Source organism: Crocuta crocuta, unplaced genomic scaffold (assembly GCF_008692635.1).
Source record: "Crocuta crocuta isolate KB4526 unplaced genomic scaffold, BGI_CrCroc_1.0 scaffold145, whole genome shotgun sequence".
Lineage (NCBI taxonomy): Eukaryota > Metazoa > Chordata > Mammalia > Carnivora > Hyaenidae > Crocuta > Crocuta crocuta.
This window is the reverse complement of record NW_027530857.1, coordinates 65,213-84,775: the sequence shown is the minus strand read 5'-3', so window position 1 is coordinate 84,775 and position 19,563 is coordinate 65,213. Positions and strand designations below refer to the sequence as shown.

The window sequence follows — 19,563 nt, the reverse complement described above, 5'->3', positions numbered from 1 at the left end:
TTGAGTGGTTTTGAGTGATTTTCAAGGCGCTCAAGTTTTTGGCTTTTGTAAAAGGTGAAAGATTTATTCGATCTGAAGAGAAACCAGAGTATAAGTTTTTGGCTTTTGGAATTGGCAGATGCCTATCCATGGCATGAGGAAAATCAGCAGCCGATGCCAAGATTACTTCCATGGGTTTCCTTTGTCTCTGGACCATGATAGCAGTGCTGGCAGTGGGAAGTGGGTATGCTCTGGTCATATTTTGAAGGTGGGGGTGACAGGATTTGCTGATGCAATGGATGCCAGAGCAAGGCACAAAGGATGATTTCACAGTTTTGGGTCTGAGTCATGGAAATGAGATGTGAGGGAGGGAAAGAGGGCAGGTGATGTGGGGGTAGAACAAGAAAGAATGGGGTGATGTGGACACAGGTAGAAAGAACCATCTAAGATGAGTAAGAAGCAAAGTGAGAACACTCAGGGTTGATGCACTGGGGATCCCAGTGACATGAAAGAATTGTTGGAGAGAGGAAATCAGAAGGGTATCACTGGAAAGTCAGCATGAAAGTAAAGATGCACTTAGTGGCGAGAAAATGAATTCACATTTTAAAATAATCTTTATTTGCTCATCATATACATTGAAACATATATTTTATTGATATATATTACATTTATTTTTCAATAATGATTGAATAACTTATTACACAGTGTAAATCACAAAGTATAATTCCTGAATTACATGCATAATGTGTGAGGTGAACCAGAATAATGGAACATCATTGATATTAATCTTCATGAGAAATAGAGCAACCTTTCTAAAGTGTGAATTTAGACATTTAAGGAGGTAAATTTCACCATTGGATTCTTTCATCTTCAGAATTAAAGAGGTAGTATATACAATCAGAAAATCAATATTGATGTTCAATCAATGAGAGCTGTGTGTTTGTGTGTGTGTGTTGTAGTAGCAACGTCAACATGTAAAATAGAAACCATGTTAACAATCACATTTCCTAGGGATAAATGTGCATGGCTGTGCCTTACTCATGCAAGTATCACACAAAATTACAGACAGTAGCAGAAACGAGATAAATTAGTTGCTTATGTTACCCAATGAAATGATGTTTTTATATGTTCAGAAGAGGATTTCCCAATTTTTTCAAGGTATGGATGCTTGTTGTGGACTTTTCTATTGATTTTGAAAGATTTTTGTCTACAAAATTCATTTTATTACTAGTTAGTGTTCTTTTTAAAAATTATTATTATTAACCAAAGATCTTACCATTTGTTAGAATTTATAAGCTGCAGGAAATGACTAATTTTGTCCCAGAAGCAAAATAATTTCAGTCCCAATGAAAGTTTCCCTTTTAGGGCAGCCTCAGCAGCCTTGTTTTGGCAAATGTATATGATTTCAACAAAGCTTTCTGAAAAACTCAAAACAGCCCCTGAGCTCTTCTACCCGACTCTCCTAATGGACCCTATTTGGGAAATCAATCTATTAAGGAACAAAATATCTATTGTCAGAGTCTTCTTTTAAGTTTTTCTCCTTCCTGTTTTCTTCTTATGGTCGTTCATTTATCCATTTCCTTCTTTCTTCCATTTTTCTAACCCAACTTTGGCTCCTCCACACCTTTCCAGTTTCCTCATTGTTCTCAAGGGAATTGTGTCTCTCCTGTTCTATTTCTTCAGTCCTCAGATTCACATCTCCTCCTGTTATGATTTATTTCCCATAAGACAATCTGTTCTTGCAGGGCTCATCACTTCTTTTACTGAGAATTGTGTATAGAATAAGTAAAATCTAAATTATCTGGCTATGTAGTGATCCATAAACATAAGATATGTGAACATCTCACAAACACAACATGTAATTATCCATTGTTGATTTCAATAAGGTGTAAGTCCCTTTGGTATAAGCTTCTTGTGTTCAAGTTGTAGCATCAGTAAATTCTTGCATTTATGTTGTTTGGCATCTCTGCGAATTAAATATATTAAGTATAAATCTCACTTTAATACTTTTTCATTTTTTATTGCATTGGGACAAATTTTTAGTCTCGTTCTTTAGTTCAAGTTACATAGCCTTTGATGCTTCAAGGTCAGCGGGGATCTAAAACTGGATTGTCAACTGGACTAAAGTCCCTTTTCCCAACTTTTTACAGATTCACCATGTGACTGCCCGTAGGTCACAGGACTCTCCTGTTTATTTCATCAGGTCAATAAAGTTAACATTTGTTGTCCATTGACCACATGCCACTCATTCAGCAGTGACTTACCTGTGACACAGCCCTGTGAGTGGGTGCTATTATTATGTCCACTTTACAGATGAAAACCCGAGACATAGGGAGGTTCACTAATTTGCCCAAGGTCATCCGGTAGGTGACAGAGCCCAGATTTTAACTTGAGAAGTCAGATTCCAAGTCCGAGGTGCTGACCACCATACTTTATTGGCCCCCTGACACAGCAACTGGAAAATGCACACACTGACCTCCTGACTCTACGGCCTTCGTCATTCGCCATTTCATTCACCCGCCTACACAGAAGCACTTCTGTCCATCTTTCAGAACCGCTTCAGCTCCAAGACCTTGAACTCTGTGCCTTCTCCATCTGTTATCTCCTCACCTTCCGTGCTTCCTGGCTTCTCTAACTACTAAACGTGCTCAGCATCTTCACTGAGCCCCCCTGACCCAGCTCCCCTGGGGCCTCTTCTCCACTTCCCTTATTTTTCTGTCATCCCTGGAGGACTCTCCAAGGCTCCAGTCCACCTTGCATTTTTCTACCTTTCAACTTCACCCTCTACCATCCCTCCCCTCCATTTCAGCTTCATTAAGAACTTTATCCAAACTTCAAGCCACTCTCTGAACACCACCCGCCTCTCCACCATCCTCAAGTATACCTGTTCCATAATGTTCTTCCTGGTCATTTCAAAAAGTCAGATGTAATCTCCCCCTCCTCAATATTCCCAACACTTAGTTTGTGACACAAACATAGTGCTTATTTAGTCTACCGTATAATTCAGCAATATGTGAATTCCCTTAGCCTCCCTTCTGGCTTATAATCCTAATTTAGAAGATCTAGCCCAATACCTTGTGCTGACTGGAGTAGGGAACAAAGAACTTAAAAACTGGGAAAAAAATGTCGTATTTCCATCCTTAATTTTACCGGTAAAGACACCGAAGCCCAGTTTAAGAGGCGAGTCGAACTGATAGTGGGCGATAGAAACTTGCTGTTTCTTCCTTCTCTGAATGCATACCATGACTAAAGTCATATGTGCACTGAGCACTGTGCTACGCACTAGGGATACAAAGGCAAGAGTGTTTACTTGTAAGGAAATTTCTACTGAGCAGAAAACAGGTTATATCACAATGTGATGTGACCGCTGTTGGGATAAATGTATGAATAAATGCATGAGGCAAGGAATTTACCGTGTTTGTAGTAACATTCTGTGATCTTTCTAACAGTAAGTGCGAGGAAACATAATTTTTAATTCAGTTAATAAAATCCCATCCCAAGTGGTAGGAAGCAATGTCAAATCTGATTTGAACCAGACAGACTGATCTCTGTTGGCCTGAAAAAGGGAGACGTCTACTGGAAATGCAGAGATGGTATTTTCCATCATACTCTGGTTTTCTCCATTTGGTTTCTTCTGCTGCTCTGCATGTGCCCAGGGGTTAGCTCTGAAAACCATCCTCCTGGGACAATTTCTGTCTTGTTTATTAACTGGCTGTATGTCCACGTCAACCAGACCAAAGGCTCTATGGACTTGGACTGGATGTACTCACTACTCATTTTCTTTATTTATCTTTAAACTTGAATGTTCTTGTAACACTAGCTCTTCTCACTGCCCTGAAAGTCAGGCTTTCTGACAGGGATGGTGCCTGTCTATTTTGGATGCCAGAGAGAGCATGACAGGGTTTACGACAAGGGTGTCTCCCAGACTTATGGGATGACTTACCTGGGAAACTGAGGTCTCCTCTACCCACAGTGCATCAGGAAGGACCTCCAGTTGGGAGGCGTTAGAGGGAGTTTTATTTGAAAATGGTTCCAAAACCTGTATAGGAGATAAAGCAGGGAAATATGTTTTGGAAACTTCCATGACTGTGAAATTTATATTCTGTACACAAAAGCCTTAGAACCTGGTACTAGTGAGGGTCCAGTTAAGGGGTCCTCTCCTACGTGTAGGAGATAAGCTGGCTTCCCTGAACAAGTAGGCAAAGAGCACCAAAAGCCTACGCACTGCGCGCTCGCCGGACCCTGCAGCTCTACTCGTCGGAATGTATCCTGAGGAAACCACCCTGACAAGACACAGCTATACATTAATTTGCCACATGACTGTTTCAAACAGTGAAAAGTTAGAAATAACTTACCGGTAGATCAAAGACTGTTCAGTAAACATGTACATACAACACTTGATATTGGCCCCTGGGTGGCTCAGTTGGTTAAGCATCCGATTCTTGGGTTCCACTCAGGTCCGTGAGTTCGAGTCCCATATGGGGCTCTGTGCTGATAAAGCAGAGCCTGCTTGCAATTCTCTCTCCTCCTCTCTACCTTCCTCTCCCCCTCACGCTCTCTCTTTCAAATATAAACATTTTTTTTAAATATTTTTATTTATTTCTAGGAGAGAGAGAGAGAGAGAGACAGCGTGAGCAGGGGAGGGTCAGAGAGAGAGGGAGACACAGACTCTGAAATAGGCTCCAGGCTCCGAGCTGGCAGTCAGCACAGAACCCGACGTGGGGCTCGAACCCACTAACCGTGAGATCATGAGCTAAGCGAAAGTTGGACGCTTAACCGAATAAGCCACCCAGGTGCCCCAAACATTTTTTAAAAGTACATATAGTATTACTGTATTTTTACAGAAAGTACATGTGTATGTGCTTATAAATGAAAAGGAAATATTAGTCAGACTGCACAAGATATAAATGGCTCTCTCGGTGGGGGGGGGGATATTTGTGGTTTTAAGTTGTTTTTGAATTTTTAAATACCTTTTCTCAAATTTTCCACAGTGGAGATATATTATCTTTATAACCAGTAAAATATTCAATACAATAAAAAATCCCATTTGAAGAGAGACAGAGATAAACTGGGCTGTGACTGTTCCCCATGATTCAAAGGGGATCTTCTTACATTTATGACCTTCATTATCAAAACAACCGAACAAAACGGTCTTCAGCACCAAAATCCTAGATGTTTACAGGAGGAAACTATTTTCTTAAGAAAATAACCTCTCGAATCTCCCCCCAAAGTTGCTTCATGCCTGTATTTCCAGAACAAGAAGTCAGGTATATGTTCTGTTCTAAATGAACGAAAGGCAAACATGTTTTACAGTCACTGGAAAAGTTTCAGGTTCGGGGCTCCTGGCTGTCTTGGTCGGTGGACCACGCGACTCTTGATCTCAGGGTTGTGAATCTGAGCCCCACATTGGGCACAGAGATTATGTAAAACAAAAATCTTCAAATAAAAAATTGAGGTTGATCTGCGTGTCTGAACACAAGCTATACTGATGAGTAAAAAAAAAAAAATGCAAGTTGCCGATCACACATACTCAGATCATATTTAAAAAATAAAAGCAACAACAAACTTCTCCCTCCAACTGTATGGGGCAGTTTACTGAGAACAAGCCTATTTAGAGAAATTTGATAGACTCAGAAACAGGCATGGGATGATTCCTACTGAGCTTGTCAAGAGTTCTCGAGAGAGTTCTGGTGAGTGGGGGGAGGGGAGGCAGGAAACAGGGTTTTGTGGGATGGGTGGGGTGCTTATTTACTTTTTATTTCACATGCTTCAACATTCTTTACATTTCTTAAAAATGATTTAAAAACATTCAAAGGGAAGTCAGTCAAAAAGAGATTTCAAGACATGCCTGTGCTGTGGCCTCAAGGCTGAGGCAGAGGGTAGGTCTTGCTTATTTAGGATTAAATTACTGCATTTCTCAGAGGGTCAGTGTCGTGGTTCTTTTGCAAATGTAAACATGGCAAATGTGCCTTTCTGACATTTCAGCTCCAATGTTCCCAATATCATCTTAAAGATGCGTGGTTTTGTAATGAAAGGCTTTCATGGTTTTGAAGCAGAGGTGAGCAGAAACTCAGTGGGCCACCCCCCCACCCCCCCAAACAACCGTCCTTCACATTCATGCTAGGGCCGAGCACAGGCAGAAATGTGGCCCGGGACAGGTCTGTCTTCAATGACCATGCCTTTGTCACACAAACACCACCCCTCATCCTTGTCTCGCCAAACCCACTCCTTCCCTCTCATAATGTCCTTTCATCTCCTATACCGAAAACCACTTACAAAAGGATCTGAAACACATCTGTATGCCTGAATAAACGATGACTTTTTTAAAAAGTACTTTAAAAAAATTTTTTTTATGTTTTTTTATTTATTTTTGAGAGACAGAGAGAGACAGCGCGAGCAGGGGAGGATCAGAGAGAGAGGGAGTCAGAGTATCCAAAAACAGGCTCCAGACTCTGAGCTAGCTGTTAGCACAGAGCCCAACGTGGGGCTCGAACCCACAAACTCTGAGATCATGACCTGAGCTGAAGTCAGACGCTCAACCGACTGAGCCACCCAGGCGCCCCTAAAAGAGTACTTTTGTAAATCAATTTGCTTTTTACAGGTTAACAAAGGAACGCAGCTCTGACGGTGGAATCTCACACATCCATCAGAATTTGGGGGCACAGGCAGCGCCTGGCTCTGCTTACACATCCGCGGCGTCCTGCGCGGCAGCCTAGCCTGTGACAGGCACTTTCCTACTTACAGATGGTGGTATATGTCAGGATGCCGCTGCAGCCGCGTTTGGAATCCTATGTACAAGTCATCCCAGAGAAGCCCGTTCTTTACCACATGTCTGATGACGTCAACCCGGCTCCGAATCTGAAACAGACATGGAACGAATAGCAGGGGTGACCCAGCCAGCACGGAATACCGCCCCCTCATGTCCCGGGGACAGGCAGCTGCCGGGGCCGCAGGGGCTGGGCAGTCAGGGAGAGAAGTCGACTACAGTAGATGTCACAGGCTGGGGGGGCAGGGGGGAAGGGGGGGCGGAGAGAGGGGACCTGAGCGCAGCAGAAGGTGAGGGAAGGAAAACAGGAAAGGGATCCGGAGCTGGGGCAGCAAGCCTCAAGGCTGAGAGCACAGTCTCATCACCGGCTTGAAGTCCACGTTCCGGCCCTGTGGAATTAGCAACCGCTCTGTGCCTCAGTTTCCTCATCTGCAGACTGCAGATGATGGAACATTCCTCAGAGGGTGGTTGTGAGGATTAACGGAGTCATGTACAGACAGGACATCCCGGCGCTTGGTAAGCTTTCCATAAATGTGGGCGCTGCGGGTCATTCTCTAAGTGGCCTGTCTAGTCCCCTGCCTGAACATTCGGCGGGTTTCCAGGGGTCTGTGGGCTTCGGGCCTGCCATGCAGCAAGGCCCCTCCCGTAGGTGGTCGCCCTTCCCTTTCAAGAGTCCCAGGTCCTGACACAGAGGCTCAGTGGAGCAGTCAGAGGAGCTCAGGAATGGAAGACGAGCAGAGATGGTTTGGAGGCCAGCCCAGGGCTTACTAATCATGTGAACTTCATCCAGCTCAGCCTCAGTCTCCTCTATTACAGGACTTTTGGGAGAAAACAGTGATATCACTTATAAAAAGGAGCGTGCTAAAATCAGCGGTGGCTTTGATGTTGCATCGATACCAACGCTACAGGTCACCAGGAGCCTTTTCGGCATCGGGTGTCAGCTTTTTCCGGGGGACACAGCACACACAGGCCACTGGATGCCAAGGGCCAGAAACGGGAGGCTGTGAGGTGACGGAGAATGATGAGAAGATGGACACCTTGCATGTATTTCTCTGGCCTGCGCCTCTCCTCTAAAAAGATGGCATCTGCTGGGAGCTGCACCGACCTCATATTGTTGCTGAACCTTTAAATAAAAACACCTAATGGGGCGCCTGGGTGGCTTAGTCGGTTAAGCGTCCGACTTTCGCTTAGGTCATGATCTCGCGGTTCATGGGTTCGGGCCCCGCGTCGGGCTCTGTGCTGACTGCCAGCTCAGAGCCTGGAGCCTGTTTCAGTCTGTGACTCCCTCTCTCTCTGACCCTCCCCTCCTCACGCTGTGTCTCTCTCTCTCTCCTAGAAATAAATTAAAAAAAACATTTAACAAAAAATAAAAAATAAATAAAAATTAAAAAAATAAAAACACCTAAACCGACAGGGCAGAGATGCCTGCCTGGGGATCAGAAAGAATCTCAGGGCTCTCTCGCTCTCTCTCTCGCCGACACCGTCCATCCTTCAGGGACCCCTGGACCTGCCGGAGCTGGCCTCTGACAGGCATCCATCGTGACCGGACATTGCGGACACAGGTCAGCGGCTCTGCTCTTTTGCCAGCAGATTTAGAAACACGCCTGCAGTTCGGCTGGGATGAGGCCGCCCGTCATACGACTGAGATCTAGTTCCTCACACGGGCACCAGGAGATGGCCTTTCTAAGCTTTCGATCTGGAGAAGAGCACACGGAAGCCTGGGGTACAGAACTGAGAAGTACTTAGGGTAGAAATGGGAAGGTCCTGGTGACTGATTAGCTTTGGGCAAGAGGGAAGGGAAGAATAGAGAGTTACTCCCCTGTGTCAAGTGTGGGTCGTCGTCAGGGTGTGTGTGTGTGTGTGTGTGTGTGTGTGTGTGTAATACTGCCAATAATCCAGAAAAGAAGAAAGAGCGGTTCTAGAGAAGGAAGATGATGCGTTGAAATTGGAACAGGTGGAAAAGGAGGTAACAAGGGTTTGGAAATCTGGGCGACGAGGTCCAGCGGGCCGCTGACTGGAAACAATCTCAAGCATGAGTGTCTCGCGGAACAGGACATACAGATTCTGGAGTCATTAGCGGAGATGTGGTACCGGCAGATGAGATCACCCAGGAAAGGCTGGGGAGGAAGAGTGACTTGAACACAGACCCTGGAGGAAAACAGGAGCTTTAACTGATGCCTTGAGAAAGAGGCCCCGGAAGAATGCAGGAGAACATTCAGGAAGCAAAAAAACCCAGGGGCAGCGTCACAGGAGTGGACAAAGGACTTCAGATCAAAGAGACGGACAGATCACACGCCCTCAACCACCTGTGTGGTGTGCGCTTCCACGCCCAACCTACATGTTCAGGACGCACAGATACAGGTATCAGGTGTCACCGAACAGGAAACAAAGGCAGTCGTTGATCAGCAAGAGATTTCAACTAACTTCATTCGGGAATGTAGGCTGAAGAGGGGCAACCGAAGACAGAGTCTGTGGAGACCCAGAGCACATGGGAACGGGCGTCCAGACGTGCAGGGGGCAGAAGTGGGTTTCAAGGATGACCCTGAGGCCACACAGCATGACCCACATCCAAGCACCAAGCCTTTCCTCTGGCCCTATCATTGCTCTCACTGAATACATTCAGTTCTGNGGGGGGGGCCTTCCTGGTGACGTCCCAAAGCCAGGAGCTCCACACTTTGGCACTTAGGAGACTCCCAGCTGCTACGTGGCTGCTCACCTCCATAACTAAAGCTGGTGACCCCCACCCCTCAGCCAAAGACAGCCCAGCTTGTGGGTCACAGGGTCTGGGATCCCGTTTCAAAACCCGAGTTCGCTTTGTGCTCGTTTGTAAATCTGGGTATTTCACGTGGAAATCCAGGCTTCCGAGTTCTCTGGAATATTCCGATCGGCTGGGGCGCAGCAGGTGCCCCCCCTTGCGGCCCAGCACGCACTCTCCACGTGATGTCTGCACCAGGCTCTCCTGTTTCCTACCTGCCTTGCGCCAGCGGCGAGCACAGAAGCATGAGATCCCTGCCTTTAGGTCCAGGCGGCCAACGACAGGTCCCATGCAGTCCTGTGCAGACCTGAGAGCCCTCCACCCTCTTGGAAAACGTCTTGTTATTGGTGAGTATGGATGAACCTTTACTTCCTGAAGGCCACTTGCACGTGAAGAGAGACCAGCCCGCCGTAAGCAGCGGGGCGCACCGGGAGAAGCCAAAGAGCAAGGCCCTCGGGCGTCCGCAGAGGGTGCTTTGCCAGCCAGTCACGTGCTCAGCTAGACTCCCTGCAACCGGGAGGCAGGAAAGTACTGAACGTTCAGCTCCCACGCAGCCTTTGTTTGGCAGTGACGTAAGCAGAAAGTCTAAAAGCGAAGAAGGCTGAGACCTGGCCAGGGGCTGGAAGCAGGGAGGGGAAGTCGCAGGGTGACAGATCTGCAGGGACCCAGAGGGGCTCATCCAGACCGGAGCAGGAGGAGGCGGACTGCGGCAGCCATGCATCTAGGAGACACGGAGAGCCGGTGAGACAGGAGCTATACTCAGGAGCTTGAAAAGCAATTAATGGTTTAAAAAAAAAAATGGCAGCACCAGAAGGCTCCAGGAGCACTTCCAAGGGTGACGTAAGCAAACTTCAGCGAGTGAAATCGCCCTGACATCCTGGCAGCTCAAAGCACCGAGAGCCCTGTTCCGGAGCCCCAGGCGGGCGCCCGGCCGCTTCCCGGGACCTCTCACTCTGCAGCAAGCTGCCGCGCTGCCCAGCGGGGGCATCATGAGACGCTGTGGAAGCGCAACTTTCCCTTAAATAGTTTACAGGAACTTGCTAATCAAAAAGTCCAAGGATGAATCTCCTTGAAGGCGAACAGATACCTCAACGTACAGATTTTGTAAATGCGGAAGCAACACAGAGCCTGATACGTAGACTCTAGAGCCAGACGGCAGAGGTCAGCCCTCTGCCCCACCGGTTGGTAGCTAGACGGCCTGCGGGCAAGTTCCTGAACCCGAGTGTGTTGCCCTCATCCAGAAGCAGGGAATAGAGTGATATCTGTCCATAAGGCTGTTGCCGAATCAATGACCTCGTGTTTATAAAGTGCTTAGAGGTATGCGTTTGTTAAATAAAGCAGTAAATGTAATAGACCCACTTTGCTTAAAACGGGTGCTAAATATAGAGTTTTCCTCTACGTGAAACCCCAGTTTTTTAAAACCCAGAAAGCGAGCAGTAAGTTATTGGTTTTCCTGAAGTTTTGACCTAGGATTCTCTTTAATAGCAAGTACTTTACTAAACCTTCAAATGCTCAAATACAAATGAGATTATTAAGACGTTGTTTAAGAGCAAATCTGTTATTCAAAGGTACATTTAAACCACTACAACTATAGTAGCATGCGTTTTTATGGCACATGTAGTAAGTTCAAGGGCAGACTGTATATCTTCCTAATTTACGGAATTGCCGTTATGTTACATTCATATAGAATTCAAAATTACAGTGCATACTCACGTATATTATTAGTTATGTGACTATCACAAAGTGGAAGAGTGGGAATATGCCGCATGGAAAGACAAAAACCAAGGATTGGACACGCTAAATCACTCACTCTAAGTCTATAATCAGCAGGGATCGGGCACCAACCTGAGCTTGAGGCTGTCTCCAAAGCAATAGCTCCTCCTTTCCTTTATGGTGTCAGGGATTTGCTCAAAACTGGGGCTCAACCAACTATGTGTTGATTTATGTTGACTTAATTCCCTTTATAGGGATGCCCACTGGGTTCACTGTGGGGAAGGAGGCGGAGGTCAAGGCTTGCAGGTGTGATGTAGCTTAAGCGGGTCAGGCTTTGGCAGGAAGCATGTAGAGAAGCCAGTCTTTGCAATGGACTCAAAAAGCAGCAAGTGTGGACTTTAGTTAATAATTATGTTTCAGTATTGCCTCCTCAGTTGTGACAACTACCACAGTAAAGGATGGTGTTAACGATCTTCTGTACTATCCTCACAATCTTTTCCATAAATCTAAAATAAAAAGTGGATTTAAAAAGGAAAGAAGAAAGGTAGACAGGGAGGAGCACTTTGCTGCTTACTTCCTCATACGGGTGTTCCCGGCTTGGTCTTTCTTTTGGAAAGGATAAATCTAGAAAGTCAACCAAATAGTCATATCCTCCAGGAAAAGGGCTGAAGTCCTCATCTGTTTCAATCATCTGTGCAAAGGGAAGAAGTATATCAATCTGGTGGTCAAGGTCTTCTAAAAATCCTAGATGGTGTAAGACCCAAATATCCTTAAATGCTAGCAATGAATTGGAGTTCGTATATTCCCTCAATCTCTCCCTGTCTTGAACGGATAACATTCAGATCCTAGCCTTCCACACAAGCAAGCTGCTTCACATCACTAACTTCAATCAAATTTACAGAGAAGATTATCATTAGCTTGAACACTGTTAGTAATGAGGCAGTAAACACCATGGTAAGTTTGCAAAGGAAGAAATGAAACGTGCAATGTTTCTCATCATCATATAGCAGCTAAATATCCATAGCTTCATGGAAAATTCCAAATATTTTCTCTTTTTCATGGTGATTGTCCAACTGAAAACAATCATTTGGCGTTCTCCAGGTCTCTGGATTTCAAAGATAGTTTCCAAAAAAAATATTCTGGAGCTAATATAAGCACCAATGCAGTGCCTTTGAGTGACACAAAGGGTTGTGGGCACAGACCCCTTCCCGTTCCCACTCCTGTGCCCCTGAAAATCCATGTATAACTTGACTTCCCCACAACCTAACCATATAGCATGTTGACCAGAAGCCTTACCAATAACATAAAACATTAACACATATTTTGTCTGTAATATGTATTATATACTGTATTCTTACAATAAAGTAACCTGGAGAAAAGCGTTATTAAGAGAATCCAAAGAGGGGAACCTGGGTGGTTCAGTCAGCTAAGCATCCAACTCTTGATTTTGGCTCAGGTCGTGATCTTGTGGTTCATGAGTTTGAGCCCCACACCAGGCTCTGTGCTGACAGTGTGGAGCCTGCTTGGGATTCTCTCTCCCCTCCCCTCTCTGCCTCTCCCCTGCTCTCCCTCTCAAAATAAATACAAACTACATTGAAAAAAAGAAATTCATAAGAGAACTTACGTATATACAGTATTATATTTACAGTACTCAATTGTTTAAAACTCTGCTTATACACGTTGCTCAAGGGTCAACCATGTTTTATTTCCCAGGGAGGACTTTAAAAAATTCTTATATCTACTTGTATTTCATTAAGGGAAGAATGCTTTGACACCTCAAAAACAGAGAGGACCTAATCTTGGAATAATGACAACTCATCCAGAGAAAAGAAAGCTGACAACTTTGTAACCATACTCCTAAGCATACTCAAACTTACTCACCACTGACCAGCAAAATCACTGTCATAGACTGGCATTGACCCCCGGGCCAGGATTTTAGGAATCCCTGCCTCTAAGAATGGCAAGAATTGCCTGGTATTACCGTTCAGGGGTTGAAAGGTAAACCTGGGAACAGTCCTCACTCTGAGGGTCCCCAGTCCTTGTCTCTAACAGTGAACGCTGTCTATTGCCCAATGTGCCTTCCCTAAGCTTTGCGCCACGTGCACTAAAGATAAGCCGGATAAACTACACGTGTGAGTGGCTGGTTACTCCAGACTCTGCAATACTCCTGGCCCACTGTGGCACCCTCTTTCCCTTGCACCCCCTACCTGTTAGTATTTACTTTGCTTTTGGATACACCTTCAGCTTCGGCGACCAGGTTATAACCCAAACCACGTGGCTCATGAGCTCTCTATGTGCGTGTTGCAGCGAATATAAGCTTCAGATCTCCAGCCTAGAACTTGCACTTCACCGTGTGGTTATCTTACCACAAGGTTACCAACTTATCTTACCACAGTTGCAGATAAGAGGGACCTGCTTCTATATCACTTGCTACACGTCAGGTGGATAGCACCTTCCAGTCCCCAGTGTAAACAGCTGTTTCTGTCATGCTAAACAAAACAGAACAAAACAAAACAGAACACCTCCAAACCCACAACAACACACATGGTATGAGGGAAAATAAGGCAAGCTTATTGAGAAACAAACTGGGATGCTCAAGGGGACTTCCTCTAGTTCCATAATACAGGAGAGCTGAGACATATCGCGTACCCTGACCACCAGGTTATAATCCTTAAATCCTGCCCAAGTGAAGTATTCTTTTATCCAGGATGAGTGAAGAAATATCTCATCTTCTACAGCAGCATTCAAGATGTTCAAATATGGTTCAAAGTCCCAGGAATCCTTGTAGATTTTGGTCCCCTCTGGAGGCTCTATGATGCCCTTGCTTAAAGACACAAAGGTGATAGTTAGTATTATTGTGACAATGAGGGCNGGGGGGGGGGAGGGGGGAGGGGCAGTGTGGGAACACTCCACACCTTTTGTAACTTCTCCCTAAATATTAAAAAAAAATCAGAAATGACATTAAAATTTTAAAAAACAATCATTGGATTCCCTCTTTAGTCCTGGTAGGAAAGCTATGGAAGCTGTGTGGCCACATATATGTCCCATAAAGAGATTTTTCCCATAGGAGCGGGAAGGTAGTGAAGGCTGATGGGAAAGCAAGCACCGCATACTTCCGGGGGGCTCCCTCCTGCACACACTGGAGCGACGGCCCCGGATGCCTGCTGAGGTGCAGAAGCCACGTTACCCGAGGTGGCTGAGTACCTGTGACACTTTCAGATGCCTTTGGCTATCTAGGTGGAGAGTGGCCACTTAAAGGAAGTCACAGATGGCTGCGGGGTCTAACCTCCGGCCAAGGTGGCTGTGGGGAGGCACGTAGTCAGAGCGTGAGTGTGTAAAGGAGGGATTCCACAGGGGGAAAGGACACAAAGGTAAGAGAACAACGCGAGAAGCCACAAACAAGGAAGGCGAATGTGAGCGCGTCAATATCAACAGTCAACCAGACAGTAGCCGTCAGACTGCCTGGATGATTCGCAAATGTCCCACAGAAGTTTCTCGGGGGACGCATGAGGGGTGGGGCCTGAACCCCAGCCTGCACGGAGCTCCTATGAATTGTCCGGCATGGGTGGGTTTCCAAGTCAGAATACATTTCAAAGTAAAAGTCCATGTCTGGGAGAAAAAAAGTTGGAAAACCACTGATTGGAAGCCTTTTGGTTCAAGTAGCTAAATGATGGAAGTGTTGAACATGATGTGGGGCCATATTTATGGTGTGGCTGTCTGCTCCCTGTCCTGCCCCTGCCCGCATGGAATGGAAGCGTGGGGAAAGCAGCAGCCATGGTGGTACATAGAAGGGGCTCAACACGTCTCTGTTGAGTGTCGGAATGATTTTAGCCTAGGTTCGAGAACGAGCCGGGATTTGGGGTCTCTAATAGACACTCCTCCTGTACTGATCAAACCACAGCTGATATGGACAGATGGGCAAATTGATTCTGAAACCCAGTCAGCAACCTAGACGACCGAGGTCTCTGACATCCCCAGAGCTCTGTCCATCCAGGGCAAAGGGGGAGTCACTGTGTGAGACACGGAATCCTGAACCCTAGAAATGGAACAGGAGGCGATGTGAGCAAGGGAAATCCTAGGAAGGGAACAGGCGCCTGTCTAGTAAATATTTGGCAGGTTATCATAGGCCTGTAGGCACCACTTCTCAAAATGATGCTTTTAGTCCGTCGTCCTTCCAAAGCCACAGACGCTCCAGCTTCCGTGCGAAATCACTTACAGAATCCCAAAGCTTCTAACCCGTCAGTCCGTCTCAGATCTACTCCTGCAACTCCTTGCCCGGCCTCGGTTTAAAGCCTCACTAATCTCGGGCTCCCGGCTGCCGTCTCGGCTGGAGGTATTCTCCCCCGCGTTCCCCGATTCAAAGTGTCTGCGTTCATCAAACTCACAACACGGTCGGCCCCTCTCTTGGCCGGCACACGCCTTTCGGTCCGGCTGGAAGCTGGGCTCTCTCCCTCCTTTTCTCTGTTGCTCTCCCATTTGCTCCCTCTCACTCACTCCACTGGTGACCTCTTTGCCCCGGAGACCTAGCTCCAATGTCAAAGATTTCAGACTGAGCCTTTCTTGGCCACATTTCCTCCCTCACCCCCTCCTGCTCTCACAAGGCAGAGTTAAGCACTTAGATACCCAGAGTGTATGGTGATGCAATGACACAAATGCGCGTTCCCAGGCTCTACCTCGGATCTACTGGATCCGAGTCCCTCGGGATGGAGCTCAGGGGTCTGAATTCACCCAGGTCCCTCAGGTTGTTCTATTTGGGAACTACCGCTCCAGGACATGTCTGGAGGGCAGGCCCGAGGTGACACGGAACTCGGCAAACCCCAAATGACAAAGGCTCTCAAATGCCCTCTGGTATTTAATACCAGAGTAATTAAAAACTTCTCTTACCCTTGCTTTGGAGAATAAAAATGGCTTTTCTCCTAGAGGCACTAGGAGATCTGAAAACACTCGAAGCAGGAAGGGACCAGAACAGTTTTGCATTTTAAAAAGGTTACTCTGGCAGCGATGTGGAGTGGGGGCTTGCAAACCTTTTCCCTACGATCCCTGTAAGAATTAACATTTTATATCAGGACCCTCCCTGGGGGTCCACCAAGGGTACCTCTGGAACCAGAGTTTCCTGGAATAATACTCTCCCTTTATTCCGGCAATGTACTCAGGTATACCCTATTCTGTTTGATTTCATTTTTTAGAAATGCAGGTTGGAATCAATGTCGTTGATTTTATGACGCACCAAAATCCACCACGGATTTTGACCAGCAGATTGGGACCGGCTGGCATAGAGGACGGATCAAGGGAGAACAGGGATGCAGGCGCAGACAAGTCAGGGCCACCGTGGAAATCTAGGCTAAAGACTGTGAGAAGCTGAATTAAGGCCGTGGCAGAAAAGGCTGGAGGCAGGCGATGGATTGATGGGGGGTTTGCGGAGGAGAATGGACCTGCTTCAGCAACTGGTTTCACACAGTAAGTCAGCAAAAGGTCAGAATTACTAAGCCCTGACTTTGCAGGGGTGAGGCTGGGAGCAGGTGTGCCCTTTTGGTTAACTGTGTGCTTCGCTCTCTAACCCACCCAGTCAGTTTCTAAATTAGGGTGAGGAACTTAGAGTTTCATTTGGCTCAAGACTAGTGTTTATAAAAACACAGGTCTGCGACATCGACGTTAACTTTTCTCAAATTGCACTCCCGATGCGCTGAACCTTGTTCAGATGTGCTCTCTGTGGGACAGGCGGTGGCGTAACGTTTATGCTGATATGAAAGCCAACTCTCATGTTTATTGCTTTTTACTGCTTTAAGGCAACTTCTTTTTGAGCCTATCCATGGTCCATGATAGGAAAAAACACCTTGACCATCATCCTCAAATAAGGTTCTGAGACCATGAAAACATTTGGGTATTTGTTACGTTGCATGAGAAACGTAGGAGAACACTCAGTCCTTTCCCCCTTAGATCTGAAAGGTACTTATTTAACAGTTTATTTAAACAGTAAGACTTCCATTTTTAAAGGTGACATGTGGAACTGATTGCATAAGAAACTCAGCATGCCAGTCAGCAAAGACTTAATACTCGTACAAATAAGGACCTGCCAAAAAGGCCATGGGTGTGCCCTTGATATTTTCATAAAGTTGAAAAAAACTTGTAAACCATCTTTAGTCTCTATGAAGACTGAAACCAAACCTGTCCGTCGGGTCCGTTAGCATCCGACTCAGATCAAGAGTGGCTCCGGGCCGTGGGGTCCACGTGACCACGTCGGAGTTTTTCCTGATGAGACTGTTAAGTTCATTTGGGTCATTTTTGATGTTTGTTTCCTTAATATACCTGAAAATAAGAACATGTTTCTGTGAGAAAGCAATTAATTCTTAGATTCACAGTCTGAGTAGTACAATGCTAGAATTTTTTTTCCTCTTTATTCCCACTTCCCAATAACTCACCCCATGAAAAAATAAAGACTATACCTGGCCTCATGTCCCTGATTAGGGAAGAATTATTAGTCCAAGAAGTTGTATTTATACTTCGTTTTTAAGTATAATCATATGGTGATTGGAATTAAAGTTTGTTTTTTTTTTAAATTTTTTTTATTATTAGTTTTTTTACAGATAGTTTATTGTCAGGTTGATTTCCATATAACACCCGGTGCTCATCCCCACAAGTGCCCTCCTCCATGCCCATTTCCCCCCTCCCCCCCACACCCATGAGTCCTCAGTTTGTTCTCAGCATTCAAGAGTCTCTCGTGGTTTGCCTCTCTCCCTCTCCCCCATCATTTCTCCCCTTCTTCTCCCCCATGGTCCTCCGTTAAGTTCCTCCTAATCCTCCTATACGTGCAAACATATGATATTTGTCCTTCTCTGCCTGACTTATTTCGCTCAGCATAACACCCTCAAGGTCCATCCATGTTGCTACACGTGGCCAGATTTCATTCTTTCTCATTGCCACGTAGTATTCCACGGTATAGATAAACGACATCTTCTTGATCCATTCGTCCGTTGATGGACACTTAGGCTCTTTCCATGTTTTAGCTATTGTGGAGAGTGCTGCTATGAACATTGGGGTTAAAGTTAGATGTAAAATGACCGACTATTTTTAATAGGTGGGAATAGCACATGTTTGTATTTAATATTAATTAAATGTACAGATGACTAAATATTATTCAGTAGGAATAATACTAAGCACCAAACATGAGCTAGTTGATTTTATCTTCGCAGTGCTCTAACGGATCGCTACCATTCATTCTCTCATTGTAGACAGAAGGGGACAAGAGTTTTAAAAGCCCGGGTGACTTCCCTGAGGTCACCCCACTGGATGGCAGTGCCCGCCCAGCTGTCCACCACACCACACAGCCAGGAGGCCACGGGAAGGAACTTCTCTCCAGTTTGGGAGCCACATCTGAAAAGTTACCGCTTCTGTTACATGAGGTTATAAGAGAGAAGACAGCCATCTACGAACCAGGAAGCCAGCCCTCAGTAGACACTGAATCTGTACCTTGATGTTGGACTTTCCAGCCTCCTGAGAAATGAATCTCTGTTGTTTATAAGCCAAGATAAATAAATACATTAAGAATAAAAGTCCACTCAAAACCAGGAAAAATCTACATATTATAAAAGAGTACATACATATTCAGTCATAGCCCTTCCTGAGACCTAGTTTCTAACCGTGCTACTGATCGGAGCTGAGCATCTCCCAAATTTAATTCCAGACCACAGTCTTTCTGGAAGTCACCATTTCAGTGTCATATGGGAAGGTGGTGGTGGGGCAGAAAAGGAAAGATCCAGAGAAAAAGGATTTGTCACTGTGTTTCACCTAACATGGGTAATATAGACAGACATTTCCATTAAAGGAATTTAACCTTCTTGAGCTACAACCTGGTCACCTACACTGGATACAGAATTTTAGCCAGACAAATACAAAACATACGTAGACGCTTGGATTCCTACAACACCAGGGCGACTTGCATTACTTATGACCCTGGAATCCCTTCTACAGATGTGAGTGAAGATGTCACTCCCCCCACAGATGTGAGTAGCTCATCCCTTCCGCCAGGCGTTAATGACCTCTGGTGGCACAGAACTCAATTCGAAGCAGTTGCCACCATTCTGTCTCATCTTCTTACCACCTCTAGTCTCAGGATGGTTCCCTAACTGGTCTCATTTCCAAACCACGATACTGTCAGATTACTCTTCCTAAAACATAATGTGTAGTGCTCACAAAATTCTGTCACCTCCTGATGCTTCTCTTTCTCCCTCTCTAAAATAATAATAAAATCATTACCCAGATGCTGCCCTCTGAGGGGTGCCGCGAGTGCCGAGAGCAACATTTGCCCATTACTTACACACCAAAGAGTGGCTTGCAATTACCTTAACAGGCA

At 45.6% G+C, this 19,563-nt stretch overlaps 1 protein-coding gene across 1 annotated transcript in view; it reads right to left on the bottom strand.

The window, feature by feature from the left end:
- Window positions 1-574: 574 nt before the first annotated feature.
- LOC144235946 (cytidine monophosphate-N-acetylneuraminic acid hydroxylase) overlaps window positions 575-19,563 on the bottom strand; it is a 69,688-nt gene continuing 50,699 nt past the window's right edge. The window contains exons 10-15 of the mRNA XM_077769555.1: window positions 17,379-17,519; window positions 13,863-14,037; window positions 11,788-11,904; window positions 6,722-6,837; window positions 3,923-4,018; window positions 575-1,945 (exon numbers count right to left, since the gene is read on the bottom strand). Of these exons, the coding sequence (XP_077625681.1) occupies window positions 3,943-4,018; window positions 6,722-6,837; window positions 11,788-11,904; window positions 13,863-14,037; window positions 17,379-17,519 (625 nt within the window). The 3' untranslated portion in view covers window positions 575-1,945; window positions 3,923-3,942. The remainder of the gene's footprint in view (window positions 1,946-3,922; window positions 4,019-6,721; window positions 6,838-11,787; window positions 11,905-13,862; window positions 14,038-17,378; window positions 17,520-19,563) is intronic.